The sequence below is a fragment of the Anser anser genome (genome assembly GCF_964211835.1).
Source record: "Anser anser genome assembly, chromosome: 16".
In the NCBI taxonomy this organism is placed as follows: domain Eukaryota; kingdom Metazoa; phylum Chordata; class Aves; order Anseriformes; family Anatidae; genus Anser; species Anser anser.
The window spans coordinates 10,206,628-10,233,825 of record NC_139737.1 but is presented as its reverse complement, the minus strand read 5'-3'; the positions used below and the strand labels follow the sequence as shown (position 1 = coordinate 10,233,825).

At 49.4% G+C, this 27,198-nt stretch overlaps 1 protein-coding gene across 1 annotated transcript; it reads right to left on the bottom strand.

Moving 5' to 3' along the window:
• Positions 1-188: 188 nt before the first annotated feature.
• On the bottom strand, positions 189-27,080 carry SLC13A3 (solute carrier family 13 member 3). Its single transcript, XM_083802213.1, has 13 exons — positions 26,829-27,080; positions 16,809-17,074; positions 16,464-16,627; positions 12,723-12,789; positions 11,845-12,030; positions 10,843-10,968; positions 7,456-7,551; positions 5,485-5,589; positions 4,349-4,446; positions 3,358-3,470; positions 2,873-3,034; positions 2,422-2,559; positions 189-1,843 (listed from the first exon to the last, which is right to left on the bottom strand). The coding sequence occupies exons 1-13, from the start codon at positions 26,937-26,939 to the stop codon at positions 1,658-1,660; spliced, it is 1,818 nt and encodes a 605-aa protein (XP_083658339.1). The 5' UTR covers positions 26,940-27,080; the 3' UTR covers positions 189-1,657.
• Positions 27,081-27,198: the final 118 nt, after the last annotated feature.

Sequence of the window (27,198 nt, the reverse complement as noted above, 5' to 3'; positions counted from 1 at the left end):
GCCTGGGCTCGCCACTGCACGACACAGCCCATCGATGCAGAGAGCCCAAGCCCTGGGAGGCTGGCAGGGAGATCTCCTGCTCCTCCCGGGAAGCAAAGCCAAAATCACAGGGGGAAAGCTAGGGGAGGGGGAGGCTCGGGCTTTGCTCTTCTTCCCTCAGTCTACAGAGCAAACAGGACAAAGTGACGTGCTAACAAATGTGCTTTATTGTACATTTTCCATGATCATTATGGATTTTTTTAAGCTGAAGGATTTCGTTGAACATTAAGGATTGTTTTTTTCTGAACCTGATTGATCAAAGTTCCATGTTCGGCTGGTTTTGGAGGTTTCGGTTCAACCTCAAGTCCCTGCCTAAGTGTGACCCTAAGGTAATACCCAGCAGCAGCAGCAAGCACTGGCCCCAAGGGCTGCATCACCCTGCCAGCTCCAGCCTGGCCCTGGGCTTTGTCAGCAGCACGAGGGCAGGAGGGATGGGCTGGATCCTCACCCCATGCCACCAGCTGTTACACCAGCCGTGCCACCAGCCCACACCATCAGAGAAAGGACCCAGCGGAGCCCAATCCAGAGTCCAGTCACCTCCCTAAACCAAGAATCAGATTCTTTACCTTCCTGTCTATTTATTTCAATGACTGATCTTTAAAATTAAATATTTTAGATTCTTACAGAAAATTTAAAAAAAAAAAAAGGATAAAACGGTGATTAAAATCACAGTCAATTTGCAATGCTTTCATTGAAAGTACCCAAGCAATCAGAAATTAAAAGATGTTAAGAATCAAAGCCTACTTTTCAGAAATGTCAATAATATTCCAATGCAGCTTGCCCACTGACCTGTGACTCAGCAGGTCGCCCATGAGTGAGTCAGTCTCACAAACCTAAGACTGGCCACATTCCCAAAGCTGAAACACCACCTATGTCCACACAGTTACATCAGAAACAAATTTGGCCCCAAACCTCCATCTGCACTCAGTGCAAAGAGCCAGGCAGCGACTGAAATCCGGGTTTTCAAAACATTGCCCAGGTTTGGAAACAAACTGGTGCCTTCCTGTTCCCAAAGCATGGGGCAACGCACCGAGTCCTACCGACACGTCTCCTGAATCATCCTTTCATGCACAAGCCTGAAGAAATAGTCTTCGTCCTTACATGAGAGAATTACTCATGAGATCGTGCCGAGCCCTCAGCCTCCGAGGTCCTGCCAGGAGCACCGGGCCCACACTGCCTCCTCCCCGGCCAGGTTCTGATACACTCACTCACGTTGGGTTGCACGGAAATAATCCACTTGCCTCCACCCGGGGCTGCTCTCCAAAACGAGGAAGGGTATCAGAAGCTGGAGCAGCACAGCTCAATAGCTTTCACGGGGGGAGAGGCACCTACCCACAGATGCTCGACGCTTACAAGGCTGTGCAGGTAACAACCACCTGCGAGGGACAGCTGAAATTCTCTGGGAGGATCCGATTGGTGCCTGTGGAAGGGGGGGGAAGGATCTTCAGAGAAAATCAAAATCGGATGTTGCGGCACCGACCGGTACTGCTAAAAATAAAATTTAACCCGAGGGTCCCATGCAGTGTGGGCAGCCATGGGGCCTTCTTCCTGTGCACGTGCTGACGATTCCAGTGCCCAAGTCCTAAGTGAGTGAGTCCTTCCCCTGGGGTGGCTTTGTTCATATTTTATTCAGTGCACTAAAAGTGACATTTTCTACAGCTGGCAAGAGCGATGTGGCATTTTCTGCATGGATGTTAGCCCATGCAGGGAAGGTCCCCAGCTGGAAGATGCTCTTGGCCCACGTGTTCATAGCCAAGCTAAGAAGCAGAACTCCCATAAGATTCATGAGCAACCCCGTTCTTGCCTACAAAAGAAACACAAAGGCATCTGGTGAGTTTAGCATGGACATCTACAGCACGTGAAGAATAAAGTTAATTGAATATAAACGTTATAAAAATGTAAGGTTTAATTGCCATTAATATTAACAACATTTTAAGTGGGCTTTCTTAAGCCATTCTGTGGATGCGTACCAAGCTTTGACCCATCAAAAACAATAGCATTCATTTAGCCACATGAATATAAGGTGGAACTATGACTGAGCCTGATTTTGCTCATAAACTTTATTTCACTGAGCTGGGCAACTTTTCCTGAGCCCAGAAACCTCTGCAAGTTGAGCTGCTGACAGTGGCAGGAGCAGGAGCAGGGGCTGAGGGATGCTGAGCACAATTAAAATCAGTTCTGCCATCACTTGGAGCCATGGCTCCAAATCTCACAGGCCTAGACCTTAGGCTCCTTTTATATCCCTGTGCCTTCCAGCACTGCAGTACGAGATTTCTGTCTTTTCACATGTTGTACTGGTAACACGCCTGAAAGTTACTTTCTTCAACATTGAAATGTTCAGATTGATTGTTTTCAGCATCTTGTATATCTAAAGCAACTTACCATATCCTTGACCATCAAGTGTCCAGAAGAAAATGCAATTGAGTTAGGAGGCGTTGAGACTGGCAGCATGAATGCGTAGGAGCATCCTATAGTCCCTGGTATCATTAAATAGAGGGGATTTACTTTCAGACGAATGGCCTTGAAAAACAGAAAGGAACAGAAATTGTATCTCGGGGATTAGGAGCGAAAGGCGGATATAATTAAAAGATGCAAGTAGTTAGTGCACTGTACAGAGCCATATCCCCCACTCTGTGACAGACAATCATGCATCTCACCAACAACATTTGAAGGATTATTATCCAGCAGTGTTCCTGTTATGCCACAGGCCCTTGTTTTGTTGCTGCAAGGATTTCAAAGTGCCTAAAGCCCCCTCCAGGAGCAGGAGACCTGTACGGTGCCTGTCCCAGCCCAGCCACCACAAACCTGCCCTCTGAGCACTGAGCTGTCTTACCAGTTCGGCCAAGACAGGCAGGAAGATGATAATAGTGGCCGTGTTGCTGGCAAACTCCGTGAATAAGGCGATGACAATCGTGATGAGGATGACGGCCACGGGCGGGGGTACGCCCTCCAAGGGGTGCAGGCGGCCTCCTATCCACACAGACAGACCGGACTCCTGCAGAAGGGAGAGCACACAAGCTGCAGAGCAGGGCTCCTTTCCTCAGATCCTTTCAGAGATCCGCAAACTGTGTATGACCTTCACCACCCACGCAACTGCAGTGTCTTCAGGGGATCTAACAGCGAGCAGTCTGAAAGGAGTTGCAAGATTTGTTAACCCTTCCTGACTTTCTGCTGCGCATTGTTGTCAGGGGAGCTGAGAAACATGCCTTCAGCTGAGAAACATCTTTTTGGCGTTGTGACACTGCAGAGGCAAAATTTCCCAGAGCCAAATGAGAGCCCCGTATGGCACCGTGACAAAATGCAGCTCTGCAGCCTCACCTCGCAGCCCTTCGCCATGGCAAAGCCTCCTCCGAGCAGCAGGATAATGTTCCAGGGCACGGTCTCCTGGGCCTTCCTCCACGTCAGCAAGGGCTGCATCTCCGTGTTCGGTGCTAGATGAAGAGAAAACCCCACATCACGCACCCACCCGAACAGGAGCACGTCCGTCACCATCTGACATCGACATCATCAGCCTGACATCAGCAGCGAAGCTCGCTAACCTCGAGCTGCTGTTGATTAAAATATGCATATGGATTCTCTTAAGCTAGACAATTAAAAGACCATTTACCTTAATATCAGGAAACAAGATCTTAACAAAAAGGAAGAGAAAGGAAATTCTAGCATTTAAGGTTTTCTTTGAGGCTTCCTTGGGGAACTTCTAACATCGGGTTAATTTCCTTTCTGTAACAGGCACAAACATTTTCCTCAACAGATGGGAGTCCATGGAAGGAGGAAATTTTCTGCCATCTGAATCATGAAGATGTTCCTAATTTTCCACTTGCCATTCATCAACCCGGGAGTTTTATAGCAAAGAACTCCCATCTCCCCTACAGCCCATCTCTTAGTACTTAATGAAGTGAGCTCTGCCATGTGAAAGGACGTGCTAATGGGGCTGTAATTTTCTGTTGAACAAGGGCACAGCTGTTTTACCCAGAGGAGGCCTGATTAAACATCTTCCTGCAGTCTGGACAACACAATGAATGTCTGCGAGTGCCACAAGCCCGTCTGTTATGGCAGGTCAACGCTGATCTCTAACACACACAAACACACATAGCGTCATGTCTGACAGCAACATGAGCAAGCGAGTCATTCCTGCAACAGCAGCAGGGCAGTGACTGCTGAACCTCTGCTGGCACATCAGACAACAGCCTCTGTGTGTCCTGGCTGTGTCCCCAAGCCAGCATGGCCCCGCAGGTGGCACAGTCCCAGAGTGGGATGTTACTGACCCCAGGCAAGGGCAGGGACCCTGCCCTGGGGGTCTCCTACTCACCCTTAAAGTCAAACCACCACCTGAAGGAAGGCTTTTGGGAAGGGAAGAAGAAGAGAATGATCACGATGGTGATTCCTGTAACCGCATCTGAGATAAACCTGTCCAAAAGCAGCAGAAACACTGGTAAGAAGCACAAGCCTGCAGAATTGCAAAGTTTAAGGGAATGGGGATTTACGAAAGAAGATTACAGGTTTCCATCGGGTTTGAACAACTCTTGTTCACAGTTCTTTTCTTTTTAATTTCCTGTAGAGCTACATTTCTAAGACAGGCTGTGAAGAATCCCATGCAAAAACTGCCCCAAAGCCCTGCAAATATAAAAACAAGACTAAATTCCCCCCTGACAGCGATGCTCCAGCAGTTCTGCCCGTGGAGCTGTGGTCAGTCCACAAGGGGCTGTGAGGACGGATATCCCAGCTCCTTGCAGGGAGCAGAGGCGCAGAGTCCAGGCCACACAATTTATAGGAGCTCTTTGCAAAATGCTCAGACTGTAAGCTGAAAGCCAGGCTCCACCCAATAAAGAGCTTAAACGTGTTTGATTGTAAGAAGCTATTAACTGATGAGGAGAAGTCCATAACTACTTTGTTCTATTAAGGAATCATTTGTTAAGCTTGGGTTTTATATATAAAAACAAACAAACAAACAAACAAAAAACTATGAAGATCTCTTCTGCTTAGAAATAACACCCTCCCTGAGATTTAGCAAACCCAACTGCTCTATCCGTTTGTCTTCCCAAGGTATGGATGTCACAGGGGAGATGAACGTGTAAAACAGACACAATAGCACATAGAGTCAGTTCCTCACTCTCCAGACCTCCAGTGAAATCAGTGGCGTGCATAAAGAATTCAATATAAATATGCAAATGTATGTATAGACAGCATATATTCCCCACACTCAAACCCCAGGGATGGCCTCAAACACACATATGGAAGAAGCTGCAGTGCCAGCTTCCCAGAGGGCTTCATGTACCTCCTTCGCAAGACAGAAACAATTAAGCTCACTCTGGAACTTGGGGCTCCATTTAATTTATTCCAGGAAACCTGAGTAGCAGTGTTCAGCAATGCAACCAGAAACCCAGGAATCTCAGACTTGGAAATGCTGTTGAAAAATGTGGCAGTGGAATGAAAATAAAATCTTACCCTGGTGCAAACAAGCTTGCCCAGCCTGGAATGAATTTGGGGTCCCTTGAGAAAAGCATGATTGCAAACATGCAGAAGAGGAAGAAAATTGCCTGTTCCGCAAACCTAAAATGAAAGGAAATGTAGTTAAAATGTTGTGCTAATGGGGTGAGGCCGACAGGGCAAGTATCGAGCTCAGGCTGCAGCGGTTGGGTGACAAGCTAGGCGGCTTCTCTAAAAATAACTACAGGGGAATACTGGAATAGGTTGCAAATCTATTTACAGATGTTGGTACTTGCCAGCAGTGATCTCTTACTGGAAGATACCAAGGACAGGAAAGACGGGCATCAGGAATGCCCAGAGCAGATGTCACTACACGTCTGCAAAGTTGACCCTGTGGATGGGGCAGAAGGGAAGGACCAAGCAGCTTCCCAAGGTCATTCCTCTCATCACTGCCCTCTGGGATACTCCTAAGGCATGGTTTGGGCTGATACTGACCAGCTAGGGGTGATTTCACTCCAGTTCAAGCCACGTAAAAGAACAGCTAAGATTCAAATCATACATGAGACAGCAGGAATGACATTCTCCAGGATCAAAACCTGAACAGCACCCTTTAGACACATTGACAAATAGCATGGGGATCTTTAAATGGCAGTATCATACTGTAAGTATTAGGCTTGATTCTAGTGGGGTCAAGATTTAACCAAGGCAATGTCTTAAAACTCTGTTTAAAACCTCTCAGAGCACAAGGAAGGGCATGTAAACTGTTGGGAAGAAGCCACTTAAGCTGATTTGAAGTTACGGGGCTGCTAATCAAATTGGTCAAGCATGGCTTAATGGGCTTTCTCGCTCCTAGACCTCAAAGTGGGACTTTGATTCTTCAGAGACATTTTGCAGGCTGCTCGATAATGTACTGAACGGAACAACTAAACCAATTTCTTTCATTTACAGCACAGGCCCAACCAATTGTCTTTGAAGAACCACTCCATTTTCCACACAGCAGCAACAATTACAATGTCAATAGCACGACACAAACACCACTGAATTCTCCCAGCATCGCCGTGAGCATAAGAATATTATTTTACAGATGGAGAACCACAGACCTTTTGAGGTTAAGACCTACAGTTTCAAAAATCTTCACCAGCCCTGGTTGCCCAGAATATTGGTGGCTGGTTGGATATACCTATGCTTTGATTCTTGGAGATACTTAGCCTTTCCTGTTTCCCCCTTTCTGGGCATTTCTCATAAATCTAAAACTCTCATGTTTCTTTCTGGTGGTTCTTTTCTCCTGTCTATGACCCCATCATTGCAACCTGCATGCTTCTTCCAGAAGACAAGACTTCTGAGAAACCACAATAAGAAGCTAAAAGTGTCATGTTCTTTCTTCATGTGACTTATAACGTTGAAGAAGTTATTCAGAAAAAATGACCTACTGCATGAAATGGATTTAAATTCTTTCCATAGGCTTTCTTCGAGCAGCTTTTAAGGTTTCATAAAGTATATCCACAATCTATATGATTTATATCTATTGTGTGATTCATCAGCCTCCTCAGCAAATGCTTCCTGCCTTGCAGAACAGCTAAAACAGGAATGCACAAATCTCCAAAATTCAGCCTGTATCGGTTAGTTACATAAAGCAAACAGGATTGCTTTGGTTCCTGGAGCAGAAAAACTACAAACAGTAATTAAACAGCCCAGCATGAATCCACTCTATAATATGAACTTTGTTCTTGATAAGATTTGAGTACAAGCTGCTATTTGCTGTTATTCCTGTTAGTGAAAATGAAGAGGAGGGAGCACGCAAAAAAGCAAACTTCACCAGGTCACGAATAGAGTAGAAATGTGTATTTCATTTTCTGCTAAAAAAACAAAGCAAAACAAAACAAAACAAACAAACAAACAAAAACTTTCCCTCAGTTCATCCCTCTTAAGACAGGACATTTCCAACCCACTCGATTTCTTTTTCATTTCGGTCCTGACTCGATGACTCACTTTGTTGGGCCCAGTTTCTGATAGTCCTCCTTTATCACTTCTCTGGCACGGGCTTCTGCGTCCACTCTTATATTTGATTTTTTTGTTCTCCAGCCCCTGCCAAGAGACACAGTCACATCGTCAAATGTGCCCAACACCACTGGCACCATCACGAAGGCTGCATTTACTACTGCAGCACGTGCACACTCGGTGAACTCCTTCAGTGCCTGCTCTGCAAGCTTCAAAGAGAAACTTCCTCCCAGAGGAACTCCCCACGGCTGCACATCTCTCCGTTTGGATTATCTTCAGCTCACCGAGAGTGGGAACAGCCTGGCAAACAGAGCCCCACGCCTCGCAGGGTGCAGCTGGACGTGGATATTTCCTCCCACTTGTGACAAGACACAAGCGTGCTGGTGGCCACGTCCATGTGCACAGAGAGGGGCATGTGTGCAGCCAGCTGCCCCGATGACACCGATAGTGAGATTGGTTCGTATTTTGAGAGCATGCTTTCTGATATATTAGGAGCCCGGCTCTGAATAGCAGTGGAAAAGCCCTGGTGTCACCTACAGAGCCTAGCCCCTGGTGCCAGAAGCATGCAGCTCAGCAGCATGCAGAAATGTGGGTCTGCAGCGAGAGGGGCAGACAGCTCCTGGCCAGGGCACGGGGATGAAAACGCAGCAAAGCAAAGCACCTTAAGTACACTGACTGTTCAGCAGGACTGAGGAAGAAAGTCTGCTTTCATACAAAAGAAACCCCACAGAGTGTAGGAAGTTTTGTCTCATTTATATTCTGCACTGTTTCCCCCAGCACGGGCTGTGATTGCCAAAAGAAAATCCCGGCATTGCAGGATTTCATCATCTCTAGCAGATAACTACCCGGGCAGAACACCAGGCAGCGGGTGACATGGAAAATGAACCTGTCCCTTCACTCCTCATGTCACTTGCAATTTCCTGGGCAATCTCAGGATGCTGCTGAGGCTCAACAAAAATGTGGGGAATTTCTCCACAGCCGGGAATGTTAATGTGCTCCTGGCTAAGCCTCTTAGCCCGGTGCGCTGACCGCACATGCCGTTTGATCCTTTGGAGCATGTGCATACAAACGATATATTCATGTCTTGCACTTCACCTCCCATCGTGTCCCATGCCTGAACTAGCCCTGCCTGTGACCTTGGTGAAACTACAAAACCCAAGTGTCCACACCAGCTGCACCCACCAGGCCCTGCAGTGCCTGAGCTTGCTTCATTGTGTCATCATTTCAATGGGAAATCGTGGCCAGGTCTTCTGTACAGAAGAATTGTTGATCATCAGGAATTTCGGAACCTCAAACAGATGTACCTGCTTTTTTGAGTCTAGGAGGGTGCTACGAACGGCAGCTTCATCTTCACAATCAACCAACACCTCAGTCTTTTAATGTCTTTTGGATTTAAGCAAAGCCATCCCGCTAGTGGAGTGGCGTCCGTCTGTCTGTACTTTTCTGCCCATACAGAAAGCCCAGCCACTACTCCCGAGCTGTTGCAATCCCAGCAGCCGAACGCCAGCAGGCCGGTGGCTGTACTTGTGCGGCCTCGCAGTGTCCCTCCCGAGGCACTTTGCCACTTGGGAATTCTGCTCCGTGCTGGCCACAGCTATCCCAATAAAGCCGGGCTCCGTGCGGACAGAGAGGAGCCAAACAAAACAAAAAGCATCACGTTCTCCGAGCAGAAGAGACGTTTCGCATTTTGCCTGGGGGTTTGGCCAGCAGAACTACCTCCTGTCCCTCACCTGCTCAGTTGTGCCAGGGCCATGCCCCAGCCCTTAGCACAGGATGCATGAGTCCGGGCTCATGAGAGCCCTGGGCACACGGCCGCAGAGCAGCTGAGAGCCAGCAGAGCATCCCCTGGCCATGCGTGGAGCCCCCCCAGCAATTTAAGGAGCGGCGTTTGTCATTTTCTAGCTTGAAACTTTCCCATTGATTTTTTTCCTGCCTCTGAGACAATGTAAATATTTGGACACCTGTTCTCTTTTTTTTTTCCCCTTGCTATTTGTGTTTGTAACTCAGAATAACAATTAAAGACTTTTCTATCTATTAGAAGTTCTGTATGGTCCCTGGTGGAAGCAGGGCTATGAGTTTGTTACTATCACGTATGAGAGTGTACAGAGGGAAAAAGGGCTCCAAAATAATCTGTGTGGCACCGCTGCAAGTGTTTTAAGCTGTGTACACTCAGGGTTGCATGCATGCAGCAAAGGTTTACCAGTAAAACATGTTACTCTCAGTTATAGATTAACGCGTTGTTGTAAAACGAAGCCTTGTTATGAAGTAATCTGTTCCAAACCCAAGTTCCAGCCCTAGGAACAAATCCTGGCTCTTACGTTCCAGGAGATTTCTGTTACTAATTCCAGGACAACCGAGATTTCACGCTGGTCTTCAAAGTCCAATCCTGCTTTCCCTTCTGCCAAAGCCGTTCTGCCACTGACTTCCCCCAGCCTAAGTCAGGCAGTGAAACAAGCTCAAATAATTGCGTTTCACTGAATGCACATGTAACACATATTCTCTACATGTATTTCAGCTGGGTATGAGATTTCTGTAAAACTTCCCTGTTCCATCTCAGCAAACATCTACTGCATGCATCCAAATGCTTGAAACTGCCTGCAACCTGAGATGGAAGAGTGGGGACTTTTTAGGAAGCATTCAGCCCTAACCCTAATGAGAGCCTATTTTAACAGCAAGCACCTGCCTGAACGCCAGATCTCTGGGGACTGATTCTGAGCAGGGTGACTTTGCATCACACAGCGATTTCAGCGTTACGTGGCAATGCCCATCCGCAGGGAATCTGCCTGGTCTGACTCTGGTGGGCTTATTCCAGTCTTCACCCACATCTGCAGCACAAAACTTTGCACGCAGTCACATTTGCAAAAGGGGTTTTGGTGAGAGCTGTGAAAACACTACTGTTTCATTTGTTGTTCAGAGATTTTTGCTTCTTCAGTGTTTGCTGAGCGGTTGCACAGCCATTTCCTCGTTTAACCCCTTCCCATCCCACACCACTCCAGCCCCTTTCTGGACAGACCACAGCCACCGTCAGGGCTGCATCCAACCCTTCCCCTCAGCAGTCAGCTAGCAGCAATGAGCAGGGTGGGAGCAGAAAGCAGATGCTCTTGGTAGGAAAGATAAAAGACTCTCTTGTGACAGCAGTGCTCAGAAAATGTTTACAGATCTGGGAGCATTTTGCTGAAGACAACACACATACAGCTTCTTAAAAAGAGGGGATTTGTTACAGCATGAGCACCCTGAAGTTAGTGATGAAACCCTCCACTGTCAAGCAGATGATTCTGGGTGATATCGTTAGACTTAGTATGAGAATCATAATGAATATGTATTTCACAATGCTGGCGTAACCAGAGAAATGTATATGTGCAGGGAATATAAACATACCTCAGGTTGATTCCTCCATACAGAATGGAGATCCATAGCCATCCCACGAGAAGAAAAATCAGCATTAAAGGAAATGCAAACATAAACCAAGAACCAAAGTTCACCACATCACATTCTGGAAAATAACTAAGCAAATGGGGAAAAAATCAAGTTAATGCAAGAAGGGAAAACCACCCTTCAATTTAAGGGCGAACATCTGAAACCAGCAGCAAAATACCCCACAAACTCGCGTTGTGCATTTAAGAACATTCCCCCGTGTGCACAGCACCCGTCTGGGCTCTAGATGATCTGGGGAGCGCTGGAACAACCCCTGGGCTACCCAGCCGGGCACAGCTCACCTAGCCCAGCTGTGCAGGGGGAGACTTGAAAATCTCTCTCCGGATGGCTGATACTCTTCTACGACAATGATCTTCAACACCCAGGATTAAATCCTGGTGCAAAAAGCTGCTGGAGGGTCTGAACCTGAACTTCATAGGGATGTTGCACAAGCCTGGGAGAGCCTTAACATACTGCTTGTGGAGGACAGAGTTAAGAAGTACCTGGAGGCACTTAGGATGGCACAGCTCTACGCTCCTAGGAACACAGGAGGCATTTTTTATGCCTAGGACAACAGGCCAGAAGCAGTGGGCTCCTTATTTTTCCTTTCTACCATACAGCAGCAGATATAATTGCTCACAAAACACTACTCAGCCCTTTTCATGACAACCCTTACGAGCCTAATTTTAAGCAGGTGGTCAAGTCCCATTAAACTCAGTGGGGTTAAGAGCAGCAGTGAGGTGACCCACACAGGCACTAGGAACCTGCTCAGCACTGCTCAGGCTGGTGCAACCATTCTGCCTTCATCCACTCACGAAGTTTCCCAAAACGTTTTGAAAGGGCATGAATTTTCCAAGCTAGCTCTCGGCACAGAAGGGAATTTCTCACAGGGACAGAGAGTACTTCCTGGCTGTGCAGGATTTACCCTGGCAGACAGGTAGGGCTCTCCAGGACGGCCTCCCATACCTCTTCAGCTGTCCCAAAAGGATGAGGTTTGGTGCGGTTCCCGTCAGCGTCGCCGTGCCCCCGATGCTGGCTGCGTACGGGATTGAGATGAGGAAGCCTTTCCATATGTTCGTTTTGTACTCTTCCTCCTTCTTTAAGTCTGAGAGCGCATCGCTGGCAACCTCCTTCTCCTCCGTCAGATCTTTGCTTTAAAACAGTCCAAAAGAGAATCCAGTGAAAGCCCTGTTTTAAACACAGCACAGCCAATTCAGAGCCTGACAAGAAGGCAAACTCCCAGTTTTTAGAAAGCCAAGCTCACGCTGCCCTCCGGGACACCTGGGCAGCTCCGCGTGGCAGGAGGGGGCTCGGAGAAGCACCAGGCAGGACCTGCAGGCGTGCAGAGCACCCTCAGCACCTGAACGCTGCACGTGCCTTGGCCAGCCCCTCAGCCACTTGAAAAACTCGGCATAAAGTGCTCAAAGGAACAAAAAAGGAAAATTTTGATAGCACCGAGGGGAAAGAAACTCCTATTCCTGAAGAGCTGTTTCATTCCCATCGTTGTTATCAAAGCAGGACTGTCAGCACTGTGTAAATCCTAGTGGTTTTACACCACTGGCTTCACACTTTTGATGCTCCTGGGAGAGCCAAAGAACCATTTCCCAGCAGGAGACACCTCTGGTACCGCTCCAGGGTGACTGGAAAATCCCTGCAATGATGCGGATGTGTGGAAGGATGCTGGACACAGAGAGGAGGGGTTCTGTGGCCAGTCTTTAGCGACTGGGAGCTGTGGTGCAATCAAAACATTTCAGTGATTGAATTTCAAATTCCTACATCTGGGTCTAGCTCAGGGGATAATGCTCTGTCTCAACTCTCTAATACAAACTTAATAGTTAACTTACTCCTCAGTACTTGCCAGAAACTGCATCTCAGTTGGTACAGTGTAAAGTTTATTCTGCTGTAAAGATGCTGAAAAAGAAAGATTAGGACTTTAAAACAGTTCAAAGCATCTAGAAAATCCTCCTTGAACCAAACAGCCGAAGGGAGCAAACAGCCCTTTAGCGAGGAGGGAGCACACAAACGAAGGGGGAGCTCACGCCTTGGTGACGGGGTCAGGAGCACCCGGAGGGGATGAAGGAGCCTGGCTGCTGCTGTCACCGCTCTGGGCCTGCCGCAGCACCCCGCTTCTCCTCCAGCACCCAGAGGTGCTCCCTCCTGGTGCTATTTCTGCCACTGTTCAGGCCCTGGGGTATTCCAGCATGGGCGTGGGCTCCTGGGTGCCATGTACCCAGGTGTGGGCTTGGGGTAGGTTTTTTTTTGGGGGGAGGAGTTAACCATAGCTCATTCTTAGGAAGAAGAATTGGGCCTGGTGTATCCCCAGGGCACGTTCCCCGAGGCTGAGCAGGAGCCCTCAGAGCCTCAGAGCTCCCCCTTCCCCCCTGGGAAGTCTGTGAAGTCACCGTGCAGCTGTGTTTCCCTCTATAAAGGAGAGAGAGGGACATATTTGAGGATTACGCTTTGTACCAGGCCCTCTGACGCCCACCCCAAGAGCAGGGACCCTTCCCAAGCCCACCACCCCCTCCACAACTGGCCAGGCAGCTCCTCCCACACCCTGACCTCAACACAAGTCTGGGGCTGCCACAGGAGAAACTGGTGGCACACGCAGTTCTCAGGGACCCTCCTGTACATCTCACGGGCTTTGCCCCAGTGTCCTTATCACCAGCCACAGGGAAGACAGCCACGACTCAGCAGCACTTGGGGAAAGGGTAAATTTTGACCAGAAGGACCCACGTGCTCTTCAGCAGTAAACTGGGAGGTGTACATCACACTGCCACACACATATGGGTGTGTGCCCCATGGAGAACTCAGAAAGCAAAATTGTAAGATAGACCAGAAATGCAATACAAACACTTTTTTTTTTTTTAACCTTATCTCTTCTTAAGGCTCGTAGCAGTTGTAGTTCTGGCTTGACCGCCTGAGGTTGGGAGCAGGGATGTGCTACTAAACCCTATTTTCCATATCCCCTGTAGGACAGGAACATTCAGGAGTTTCATCCACTTTCAGTCCAGGTCACCACGGCCTCTGTACGTGTACTTGGGCTCTGCCCGTTTTTGGTGCATCCCTGCACCCCCCCAGGCCAGCTGACTGCTGTCACCCACCACAGCCACCCCAGCAGTCCCCAGACTTCCCTGCGCCCCCCCCTCAGGCCAAAACCCGACCCTCTTCTGCCTGTCTGTGCCCCTGACACTGAAAGCAGTGCACGGAGAGGAGCCACTGGGCAAAGTCTCCGGGCTCGCACACGTGAGCGCCGAGGACAGCCCCCTCATTCCAGCTCAGTGAGCCAGGCCGTTTTGCACTGTCATGTTTTACACATGGCTAATTTACCGAATCAGAGTTAATTGGCTTGGATGCACACATGCTGAGCTTTCATTCCAAGGGTGCTGCATTAGAGGGTTGTAATTAGAAGAATATTAACCTGTGGCTGACTGTTGATCCCCCATCGGGTTTAGCCCAAGGCTTCTCACCACTGATGTCCTATTCAGGCCAAGGACACATATTTCATTCCACTTTTTAACATTTTTCCAGTTTTCCCCTGTTAAGCCCAAACTCCCTTCCCATCTGGCCAGGATCACCTGTGAGTTACCTCTCCAGGAAGGTCTGCAAAAGGCAACCACGAGAAGGAAAGGCAGACTTTCTGCAGAGCAATCATTTCCTAGGAAACTCGTAAAAAGGGGCTGAAAATTTGTACAGGTCTGTAAGTCAGAAGAGGCAAAACCACTGGGCTGGGATCTGGCCTTGCATGGAGCAGCATGAGGCAGATTCAGTGGCCATTTCGCCCAAATTGCTTGTATACTTTGGAGGCAGAAAAGGCTTGTCCTAGAGCAGTTTGGCTTTAGTGATATTTCTATTGCTCCTAAAAAAAATAAAAGACCCCCTCAAAATATTTCCACCCACTGGAAACAAAACAAAACAAAACAAATGAAGCCTGCTTGGTGGTGATCAGTTCATAACCCCACCTTCACCTTGAACAACCAGAAACAGCTGAAATTTCAAATGCCAAAGTTCATCTGAATTCTCGTATCAATAGCTAGTAATGTAAAAATGAGGAAAAGATCTACTCCAAAGTTTTGCTATCACCAACTCAAGCATGCAAATCTACTCATCTACAAAAATTTGTCCACATGGTTGAGCGTGGGCATAGCTGATTGCAACCTGGAGGGTCTCAGCAGCAGAGAAATACGACCCATTGATCAGAGACAGCACTGTATGTGTGTATGTGTATACTTCCCCTGTATTCATTACAAGTCTCTACCTCAAAAGAAAAATACATCATCACACAATCACATGATATTTGCAAAGCATCATTTTATTCATTCTTCTACTTGCATCCCTCTCCCTTTGCTGGCTTCTCTCAGCACCCTAAGCATTTTGAGCCAGGGACAGTAACTCTGTGCTTGCCAGTGTCTAGGAAAAAGGGGGGTCTTGGTTTTATATGTTCCTAAACTACTCTCACAACTACACACTCAAATCATGTCAGAGAATGGGGTCAAGAAGGTTAAAAGGAGGCCCACAGAACACAGTGCTTCCATAGAATAAGAAAACATAGCAAGAAGGTCAGTGGGGTTGATTTCACTATACATGCACGGTCAAAAATTCATAAAGCAAATGTGATAAAGCAGCCTGGAGTGCAAACATCTCATGATTGCTAGACATTAATGACGAACGATTAGTTTGATCTTTAGTATTAGAGTACGCATGTTTCAGTCTTCTTCTGGGGACTCATCCTGCTTTAGGACTCAGTGGGAACCAAAAAGCCATTTTTTTAAAATTGCAGAGACAGAAGAACATCTAATTAGTGTGAAAAAGAGAAGCCGTGACTACTGATCGTACTATCAGCAATAACTGCAAAGGGGACTTCACTGATTCATTTCCTTTTTGCTGTTTTTCATCCCTGCCTGCCAGAATCCCAAACTCCCGGGAGGTGGCTGGAGGAAGGCTTGCTCTGACCTCGTATCCCTGACCAAGCCTGTCCAGCACCTGCTCACTCTCAACACCGAGTGACACCGAGCTGGACCATGGGACATCACAAAGCACTTTACAAATACATGTTCAGCCTGCCATCCCTGCTTTTCATTCTCCCCTTCTCTCCCAGCTCAGGCTCCAGTTTCACGAGGGAGGAAATAGGAAAACAGAAGAAACGACCTGTGCGCAGGGCAGCTGTGCGTGCTGCCACGGAGGGGCTGCGACCCTCGCCCATCCCTGCAGCAAGGCACCATTACGCAGCACACGGCTGTAGGGGTATCTACAGCACCCCCAGCTCTGGACACCCTACAGCGAGGCACCTTAGAAACCCCATCATCACCACATCCCAGTGGGCACGCAGAGCTGGACTTCCATTTGTGCCAGTGACAGGTCTGGGGAGCAGTGGGGATCACCATTTCTTGTTTTTTCCAGACATTTCCAACTCTTAAGTATTGCCTCTGGCATGGCATACAGAAGGAGCAGGATAAGAGGAAGCTTTATGTCAATACCCTTCCACCACATTAATGAAATAAGTATTAAAATGGGACCAGCACTGGGGCATATTTGATGGCAGCAGGGCAGACCTCAGCTGGCTTATACTACTGCCCTGTCTCAATTACCTTGGATTTCTTCATGTTCCCTGTTCATATTCTTAGAGGCGTCTTTCTCCCCAAAGAGGCTTTTCAAAATTGCATTTGCGATTGGAAGCATCATAGCAGTGGAGGCAGTGTTACTTAACCACATGGACAGGAAGGACGTTGTCAACATCATCCCTAAAATTAACCTGGAAGAGAGAAGAAAGAAAAAGTTGAATGTCTTGAGTTTGGCAAGTGATAACATATTCTAGCTACAGGAAGAAAAGCTCATGTGCAGGGATATCATAAAATTAATAGGAAAAAGCAGCATGTGCCCAAGCCACCTGCAGCTCGTGTCCCCCCATGGACACCCCCTGCCCCAGCAGTCACCTGGCTGGCTGCACTCCCACCAGCATCAGGACCCGGAGGGCGATCCTGCGGTGCAAATTCCACTCCTCAATGGCTGAAGCCATGATTAAACCACTGAGAAAGAGGAAATTGGTGTCTAAAAAATACTGCGGGCAGACTTTGTTAGACGGGAGGATGCCCAGGAAGGGGAAGAGGACGATGGGCAGCAGGGCCGTCACAGCCAGGGGCAGCGCCTCCGTGCACCAGTACAGGGCCATCAGTAGGATCACGTAGAGGCATCGTCCTTCCTGCAAGAGAAACAGAGAGGAAAAGAAAGATGTGGTGTTAGAGAAATCTTCTCAATTGGAGACACTGAGACAAGCAATACGCACCAGTTATTCCTTCAAGGATACTATATTTCCCCCGCATCGTTCCCATTAAGGGCAACATCTTCCTCCCTAGATTGTATAAGGGGTTACACATTCTCTGAAAGCATGGCAAAACCCAAATCCTCCTCAATTTCCTGAGCTTCCTATGTGCTGCAGGGTGGAAGCACAGAGGCACCATCCAAGGAAGTCTGGAGAGAAGGAGCTGCTCCTCCACGTTGACTTGGGGTGCTAACGCTCAGCATGCACTGCTGCTAGGGCAAGAGCTGCTAATGTCCTTAGGTGTCCCCATACCTGACAGCTGCTACACTCAATATGTTTGTGCTTTCTCTCCAATTTCCATGGATCGGGCTTTGCATGGCTATGAGTAAACAGCTTTTAGAGATGGATGCATCAAGTCCCCCTATTCATAATAGGAGGCACACAGAAAAGCTTCTTTGACTGGATCAGGGTCTCCTGAGAGATCCGTTAGAAACCCTTCCAAGGCAACCCATCCCAGTCCCTCAGGAAATCAATAAATCAAGCTCTCTGGTGCCATGCCACATCCTGAGCGTGGAGAGCTCGCCCCAGCCCTATGCCTCCCATGCCAAGGCTGGCGGACACTGAGCGCTCCTGATTCATTCATCCCCCCAGAGGCACGACCAGAGCAGAGCCACTTCTCCTGACATCCACAGCTTAAACCAGGAGCTATGGAAAGGAGTCAAGACAAGGAAAGGAGTCAGGACAATGCTCCTCCAGCCTGAGGAGCAGAGCCCGGGGTAGCACCTGGGGGGCGGACGGAGCCCAGCGCAAGGCGAGAAGCCGGAGCCACCAGGCCGCGGCGAGGCTGAAGGGGGTTATTGTCAGCGGCCGCAAGGCAGGGTGCCCACAGCGCTATAAATAACTGCCCAGAGCTGTTTGGAAGCTACAGAGCTATTTATTTCCCCGCTCTCTTCCAGCTTGTCGAACAGGTTGAATTGTTTCTCAAAGGCACCTCTGTGCCTCCTCCGCCCGGACCTTCCTCCCCTGCCCGGCGGGCTGAGGCTCTGCCGGGGGAGGCCAGCGCGGCTCCCGGGCTCCGTGCGAGGACTTCTGGGGAGAGCAGGGCCCAGCTGAAGCTGCTGAGAGCACAGCAAGGCGCAAGCAGGTAGGGCTGAGCCAAAAGGCATCAGGCCACCTGCAAAATGCTCCCTTCAGGCCGCTGGCACACACCGAGACACAACTGGGATTTGTCATCGAACACGTCTGAAAATTGGCAAACGACAGAAGGTGTCGTTCACCTCTAGCCTTCCAACTTTGTGTCTGACAAGTAATTTACGTTGTAAAACTCAGGTGCTTCTGTGCATGTGGAAAAGACAATACCAAAAAACCAAGAACAATTTGCTTCGATTATTGAATAGCTGTCAAATATGTTAATCACAGGAGAGCTCCTGCATCACATCAGGTTCCTAAGCCCTGCATTCAAAGACTGCTTATAGTCCCGATTTTAGATCACGGTGCACTGACATACTAGGTACTGTGAAGTAAAACCTTTCTGTTCCCAGAGCTCAGATCTGGCACCCGGCGGTTTCCGTGAGCTCCTGATGGCTTTACTTCCCCTGAACTTTGTTGTGCAACCCGAACAACAAAGCCAATACCACTAATTTTTGCATAAGTAAAAATCCACATTTAAAATGTTTGCACACTAGATGAGTGATTTCATTCCCATGGCAACTAATAATTCCTCTTTGCTCTGGCTCTTTCTATACACCAAAGAAATAGTTTTGCTCTCATTAAGTCATTTTCCATTCAGCCTCTAAAGGCCATAAAAATTATTTTTTTTCTCCCAATGGCAAAATGTTCTTTAGTTTTCTGCAAGGAAAATTGCACCAGTGAACTTCAGAACAAACAGTTTGCCTCTTACAGGGGTAGAGCAACTGCAAATATTTAACAACACCTTGATATAAGAGCAGATCAGTAAAGATTTCAATTGACTTCATTAAACAGATGAATTATGATTTAGAAAGGTAATTATGAACTAAGGGATATTTATTTTCTAGTGTATGGAAAATGTTCTGGGAAACATTGCAATGAAACACAGCATGAATCTAAAAACTAATCTTCACTGTAAGATGAAAAGCCAAGGGGTAAAACCGAAACAGGGCAGAAAACTGCTGTATGGAGGGTTTTACTGAAATGAAACCTATCAACAACACCAACCTATCATCAGCGAACCTCTTTAAAAAGAAAGCTGCGGTAATGTTTGTCCATCCTATTCTACCCCAAAAGAAGACAAACCGCACCTATATTAAACAAGTTTTCATTTAAAATAGGGCAATCATTGAAAAAGAAAGGAACAAGACCACTTCAGAATAACTCAGCTTTGGAGTAAGTGCTCCACAGAATAAAAATGTAAAGCCATTCATAAAATTGAACCAAACCCTTAATAAAATCGAAAGTTTTGTGTTTTTTTTTTTCCTGAAAATACCTTGCAAATGTTAATTACTGCCCCAGTACCCTGCAAGTTGCGTTAGTATACCACCAGCAAATGCTAACTGATGTCGGAAGAATGGTCTTCCATGGGGATGGTCACAGCCGCCCCCAGGAGCGGTCCCACCTTCACCTCCTAACCCTCATCCTTCGACCGCTCATGCTGTGTCACTCCTTTCTACTCCTCTCACCTCCAGGCAGCTTTGTTATGTGTTTTGCTTGTTTGTTTGTTTGTTTGTTTCAAAATAATTCTGTCAAAGTTCAGGGGGAAAAATGGTAGCAAATACAAACTTTTAAATGGGTCTTGTGATCGGGTTAATTTTATAACCATTTAATGATTTCCAAGAAAGTGCTCCGTGGCTCTGGACTAGAGCAGCTCTCCTTGCTGTTGCACAAGACCCTCGGGAGCGACCTCTGCCCCTCCAGACACAGATGCTGTCTTCGCTGCACTGAAGGCACCGGGGATTTTCCACGTTGGGGACCTGCTGAGCTCTGGCAAGGGCAATCTCCCACGGGCAGGCGGGCTCCCAGAGGGGATACGGGGAGGTGAGGTGCCCTGGGGAAAGGAGGTGCTGGCAGGGAATGTGGGTCAGATGAGGAGAACCAGCTTGCCCAGGCATAGCACCAAGGCGTGGGCATGCAAGAGCCATCAGTCCCCACCACCAAACTGAAGGGGACACGAGGAGCTTCTGCCAGACCTTGCTCCCCAGCAGGCCCAATAAGCTCCCAGACAGCCCAGCGCTTACAGAACCCCACCAGATGGGCCCAGCGCTTGAAGAAGCCCTACCCTAAGGCCCAGCCAAGCTTTGGTTTTGCTCCACCAGCCTCTGCATGTGCATCCTCACAGCCACATCGCCTCTCACGTGCTCTCCCCAGCACCCGTCCTATGACCAGGCAAAGGAGGGGCCTACAGGTCCCTCCAGAACCCAATACCAACAGATATTTTGGCCAAAACCAGAGCTTTTCAAGCCCTTTTATCCCACTATCATCACAAAGAAATATCCTATCTATGATACTTGGAACTACGCAGTGTAAAAAAGTACCGGTAGCTTTTAGCATCTTGCTCACAAACTGCCCCCAGTTTGCAGCCCTGATGGTGTTACTGGCCACCTCGGCCACAGCCTGTTCTCCAAGGGGATGGGTATTTGAATCTGATTTCTCCTAACACAGCTCCTGCAAACATTATGTAATCTGGACATGAAACAAGCCCTGTTTACCAGCATTCCTGCCAGCAGAGCTGTTTGGCTCTGGGTATTTGCAGAGTGGCTAGAAAGGGGCTATTAGGACAGGGGCATAAGCTCTTACAGCTAAAGTGAATGCTTGTGAAAATATTTTGCTCTGGAGTTACACCAAAAAGACATAAAGCTTATGAAGCACTTAAACTTTTGAAGTGTTTTGTCACTGGCAGAAAAATAGAAACTTTTCTCTGCTTCACAAACGAGACAGCTGGAGGTCAAAGTGGGCAAATTGGCTGTGATCACGGGAACTCATGGTGAAAACAGGCATCTTCCAGAGAATCTTCCTTGCCTCAGAGGTCTGAGCCTCACACTTCCCCTTGGAGGCAGCAATAGATCCTACAACTTCAAACACTGATGGATGTCAAAGCTAAAAGAGCACCATATGACAACTTGACACTGTGTAAGGTTAACCGGGCTCCCCACTTGAAGTAATCTCCATTTCAGCATCATTTTATAGATCTGCAATGTTTTGGTAGAAAAAAAGAAACCTTTTCTGTGATGGTGAAACCACCACAAGTTTAGTGAGCTGTTCAACCCCAATTAACCTCACTGTTAAAATTCTGTTGTGGTAACCTGAACGTCATTCTCTGCATCTGGTTTGATGCTCTACCTTTATCCCTCAGCCTGGACCACCCTTCTCCAAACTCTGCTCACAAGGGATGTGCTCTCATACCTCTGTTTTTTTTGGTTGGTTGGTTTGTTTTTTTTTTTTTAAAGAACTTGGCCAAGCTGCTGAAGTCTTTCACCATGTGGCTTGTTCTCCTGTCCTTTGCTCACTCTGAAACTTCTTCAGTTCGTCAAGGTTGCTTTGGAACTGTGGAAGCAGTCTGGGAAGGCATTCTGGAAAAAGCCACAACCTAAGCAGATAGCAGCCTGGTAGATTCTCACTGCCCTTGCTTAACTTCCATGTGTCTGTGTGTACAAACACCACATTAATCCTCTCCTCTTGGCTGTGGGTACCCAGTCTTGCAGTCATGTTCAACTAATTACGTGGTGTCATCTCAAGCAAGTATTTTCATTTCCCTTTAGTCACTGTCATGATAAAAATATTTAATATGTTATAGTATTGTATTACAGGTCCAGAACAGAAATACTGCATTGAATACAGCTTTTTTTCTGCGTTATCTATCTGGCAATAGAGTATCCTGATTCAGATTCCTTTTGCGTCACACACTTGAAATACTGCTCATCATCTGCAACGCCCTGCCCAGGGATTTCTTCGTCAATTCTTTCACATCCCTTTTCATGTTGTCTATGGTTCTTAGCTTCCAATTAATATTAATTCTTGTCAACTGTCCTTTTTCCACCACGAGCATTGCTGCTTTCACATCCTCTGTGCCAGCTTGCTCTGAGCCAGGCTCGCCTTATCTCCATGCTGGTAAATGGTAGTCACCCAGCTGCCAGTTATCCCTCCTCTTTCCTCATTGAAGTTCTTCCTCTCACCTCTTTTAACTGATCATTACGTTAGTGAATTTGGCCTTTCTAAATCACCAAGTGCATATATAACACAAAGACGGACTTTGTGCATGAAACATAAGCAGGCTGCAGTCACTATTTCACCTGCCAGGCTGCTCTCCTAAGAGCTGCCCCTGCCCACCCGTGCTCCTGCACCGCAGCACGCAGCGGGCATCGCTCCAGCCCGGGGCCCAGCTCCTTCCACCTCCCCACACACCATGCCCCACCACATCGCCTCCTTTAGCATCACCCATTCCCCCCCAGCGCCTTCCTTTGGAGATGGTCTCTGTTCCTTGCTTTTGAGCGCAAGCAAAACCATTTTTCTTCTGGAAGTTCCTAAAGTCTCCTTGTTCTCATCAGGAAGACTCATTACATCCAAGTCAATGTTAAATGGCTCTATGTCCACTGAGGAAGTCAAGCCTGTTTTCTGAAGGCACTGGGACCCATTCGCCTGCTCAGAGCTCCTTTTAGCAGATTTGGCTGCCTCAGCTGTTACCAAGCCAAGTGGCTGTAGACATTGAGTTCATTAGGAGCTGTTGGAACAAGCTCTTTGCACAGCTCATTAAAAGTGCCCCCCATGCCCCTTCCAGCAGAACAGTTCCTCCAGCCCCTCCTGCCCTGCCGAGCTTTTTGCAATCATTCACAGCTCCGCGAGCCGGGGGGTCGCCAGCACTTCCGCTCACAGGACAAAAATTTCAGCCATTTCAGCAGCCACCAGAGCGGGAGGCGACACGGACCCTTGTGCGGAGAGCCTGGTGCTGGGAAGCCACCCGGAGCCTTTCCTTGTGCTGTGCTATGTGACGGGCACAACCCATTTCTCACTGCTCCAGCCACGCTTTGGGGAGCGCACCCGGAGGGCTAGGCAAACCTGCTGGCAAAGCAGAAATTTCACTTCTCTATTCACGAGAAAGGAGACTGCTGACAAAAGCACTGAGGCAAGTCTCCTTCTACAAGACTGCAGCCTACAAAGGGCATCAAATACCAACAAGGGGTATTAATATAATGTCAGCACCAGCCCTGACGATCCACCTCTGAAGGGACACGCAGGGCAACTTGGAGATCAACCGCTGTAGGGTGACAGCTGACGAGGGCTTTAGGAGTAGTGTGCAGGTGTGGATGCTGGAGTTCAGCAAGGCCAGACCTGACGTATGGTTTTTCCTCAAAGGATTTTGCCTCCAGGGAGAGGTCACCAAGGAGCAGGTTTCACTGGAAAGCCCATTGCACACAGGCCATCGGGTTTTGCCAGAAGCACATTTGAGAAACCGCATCCTACTTGTGGTTCTCCATTACACAAACTGTAGGTCATGATTTCTTGGTCTCCAGAGACAAATGAGATGCTGCCCATAAAGCCAAACCTCAGGTGGCTTTTTAAGGCTCTGATCCCTTGTGCTACTGAGCATCTCAGTGGGGAGAAGGCAAATTCTGGCTTGATGTGAGATTTTAGCACTCGCAGAGCAGGAAAGTACTGCAGAGATGCCTCTAGGACACCTTCTCTCATGAGGGAAGCCTCCTCCTGAGACTTGCAGGGGCTGGGCCTCACTGCTTCTCATCTCTGGGGTTTCTCCGACACCCTGCTGGGTAGCACAGTGACTGTCCCAGCAGGACATGGGGCTCTCCAGCCTGTCCAACACCCCCATGCTCCAGCTGTGCCAGAACTCAGCATAAAGCTTGCTACAACAGCTCTGCCTCCCCCAGGGGCTTCTCCTGCCCCAGCCTGCTCTCTGTGGGTGCCCTGTCCGGGACAGCCTCCCAGTACCACCACCAGCAGACCTGAACTTGAATTCTTTCTGGGATGGAGCTTGCTGAGTGCCCGAGGCCACTCCTGTGATGTGGCTGCCCAAGACAGCCAAGGCTGGACTCCAGTCCCATGTCGGGACAAACTGTGACCCATGCGGTGCAGCTGGGGGCACACATCTCCCATCTCACAGCAGGATAGCTTCCAAACTCCAGCAACACCCAACTCCCCACTCACTGAGCCCTCACCTGCTCCTGCTCCCCACTCCCTGTGTTGTCATGCTGCTGTTAGAAGCGCAAACCCTTCCCTTTGCTTCCCACCGCCCCTGCAGCTTGGCTGGAGCACAGCTCCGGATGGCTGAGCTTAATCCCATGTTGGTGCAACAGCAAGCTTCCTCTCTTGCTGAGCAAAACGAGGGGCGACTTCGTGTTGAAACAGCAGGTGAGTCACTGCCCCCTGAACACGACCTGGTGCAGCGGTCTGGTTACTCACGGCTGCAGGCTGAACGTGGGGACAACTTGGGGAGGGCACAGCAGGGCTGGCCTTAAACATCCCGCTGCTTGAGCAGCCACGCTAGCACCAGTGTCAGCGTTTTGACAGCAGCGATGCAGGGACTGGACAGACTCACGGCTAACTGTGACACACTCGGCGCTCACGGGCACACGAGCACAGATTGCTATCATCAGTGGGCATTCAGTGAGGCCATGTCCTCTCCTTCTCTACCCTGCTGCTCCTTCAGCTTTGTAGCTGGAAGCAGTTGCCCTTTTCCACCTCCAGCCTTCCCTTAATACAGCCGATCATCCTGGGCTGTGCGAGCACTTCTTTCTCCGCAGGTCACAGGGAGGAGCATGCCCCCAGCGCTGCACGGCTGGAGTCGGGGCAGGCAGTCCTGTTACACCACCAGAGGGGTTTTTCTTCCTTCCTTTCCCAAACACCCCAACCCCTACAGTCGCGCTATCAGTATACACTTCCAGCAGTGAAATGGGCATCAGAGGCAGGGCTTTCCCTCAGCACGGTGCCGGGTTCATCTGTGATTTACTCCCATGATTAACCACTGCCTGGCTCAGACATGAACTTGTGCGCTGTGCACAGCTCATCTCCTCGCCCTATAACCACAGCTCCAGAATTTACAAGTGCCAGAGTCAAACGGGGAAACATTAAATATCATTGAAGCCACTTGTTCAGCTGCAGTAAATGAATGTACAAACAAATATGAGCTACTTATGACTCTGAAAGGGGATGAAGTACCTGTTATGCAATGTGCTTTTTGCTCTGAGGCAAACATTCAATATACTCCTATTAAGAACTCAGCCAAATAATGCAAATTAGAAAGAAAAAAAAATGAGATTACATCCAAAGAAGGGTTTTCTCTTTTAATATATTGTGTTATTAATACAGCAATGGTCATACTATTATTTTTTTTTTAATTAAGGAGATTTATTTTGCTATCTTGAATATAAAGGTTTCACCAACAAGCACTACACCGGCAGAAGTAAATGCCACCTCCGTGTCCTTACCGCATCTGAATCACTCTGTAATCACTACGTACTGAACATCGCTTATTTTCTGATATAAACAAAGTCATTCTCAAATGGATCTGAGTCAGAATACACGGGTGAAATCCTGAGCCTACTGAAGTCAGTGGCACAAAATTTCCCAGTGACTTCAGAGCCCCGTGGACGTCCACCCAAGGATGCTCCTGGCGCACGAGAGCTGTGTGTACGGGACAGCTGCAAAACCCTTCCCTCTCCAGTTTTGCCACAGACGCTACTTGACATGCAGCCTATCTCACACACCAAAGCCCAAAGCTTACCAACTGATTTACTCCACACCTACAGAACACCACAAACATCTCACTCACAAAGTTTTTTCGGACACAGCCTCTCCCCAGGAGCCTCCCGGAGCAGTGCAGGAGGCACCTACAGCCCCGCTGCCCTTCCCAGTGCCCCAGCACGACCCCGCTGCCCATCCCGCCTGCCCGGTCCCTCCTGCGGCGCAGGGGACGGGGTGGCAGGGCTGGGTGGAACCGCTGTCCCTGCGCCCAGGGGCTCGCCCCCAGCCCAGCTCTGCATGCAGCTCGCTGCGGGACGCTGGCTGCGGCCCTGTGCTGTGCCTCAGTTTCCCCAGCGCTACTTTCAGAGCCACTGATAAAAACCAGCACAAGGCAGCCAGGCATCGGCAGAAACTTCCAGTTAGCGCCACTCGGTTTGAGAACCATGGGCTGCTCGCAACGTCCCAGTGCCTACACAAGCAACATGAACACAGTTCACTTGATCTACCCCCTCTTTCCACTAAAAGATTACAACAACCCCAAGATGCCCCCTCCGTTTGCACCCTGAGGAGCTCTGGCGGGCTGCAGGCTGTGGTGTCCCCTCCTCCGTGGACAGACCCTACAGGGGGACTCTGGTTAGGGTCAGGGGCTGCAGCAGGAGGGCAGCGAGCTGCGAGCTGGGCCCCTGCATGTCCCCAGGGCTGAGCTCCACACTTCATGACCCCAGCCCCTAACTCCGCTCCATACACCTGCTCCGCACCCCAAGTCAGCGCACCCCATTTGTGCTCCAGGTCCGCGGCTTTGGTGCCCCCCAAACTGCAGCCCCCACTCGCAGCCCCCCACGGCGCCGTCCCCTGCTCGGTGCCCTCACCCCACACCCCCAAGCGGGCACCCCCGATGTGGTGGCACCCCCCCGGCAGGCGAGCCCCATCCCCACCCCGTGCCCACCCCCTGCGCCCCAAAACCGGTGCCCCCACCCCCTGCCCCCCCCGGGCGGTCCCTCGGGCACCCTCCGGCGGTGCCGGGTACCTTGGGGGGCAGGCTGAGCAGCACGGGCACCAGGGCCACGGGGGCGCACAGCAGCACCAGCACCCTCCGCACGCTCCACGCCTTCTTCACCAGCGCCCCCAGCGCCGCCATCCCGCGCCCCGCGCCCCGCGCCCCGCTCCGCCGCTTTATCCCGGCCCGGAGGGGAGGGAGGAGGAGGAGGAGGAGGGGGGGGGGGGATGAAGGCGGCCGCCCCGCCCGCCGGGAGGGGCACCCAGCGCCCTGCCCGCCCCGCCACAGCGCCCTGCCGCAGCGCCCCGCTATACCGCCCCGCTATACCGCCCTGCCCGCCCCGCAACGCTATAGTGCCCTGATCGCTCCACTGCACCGCCTGCTATAGTGCCCTGCCCAC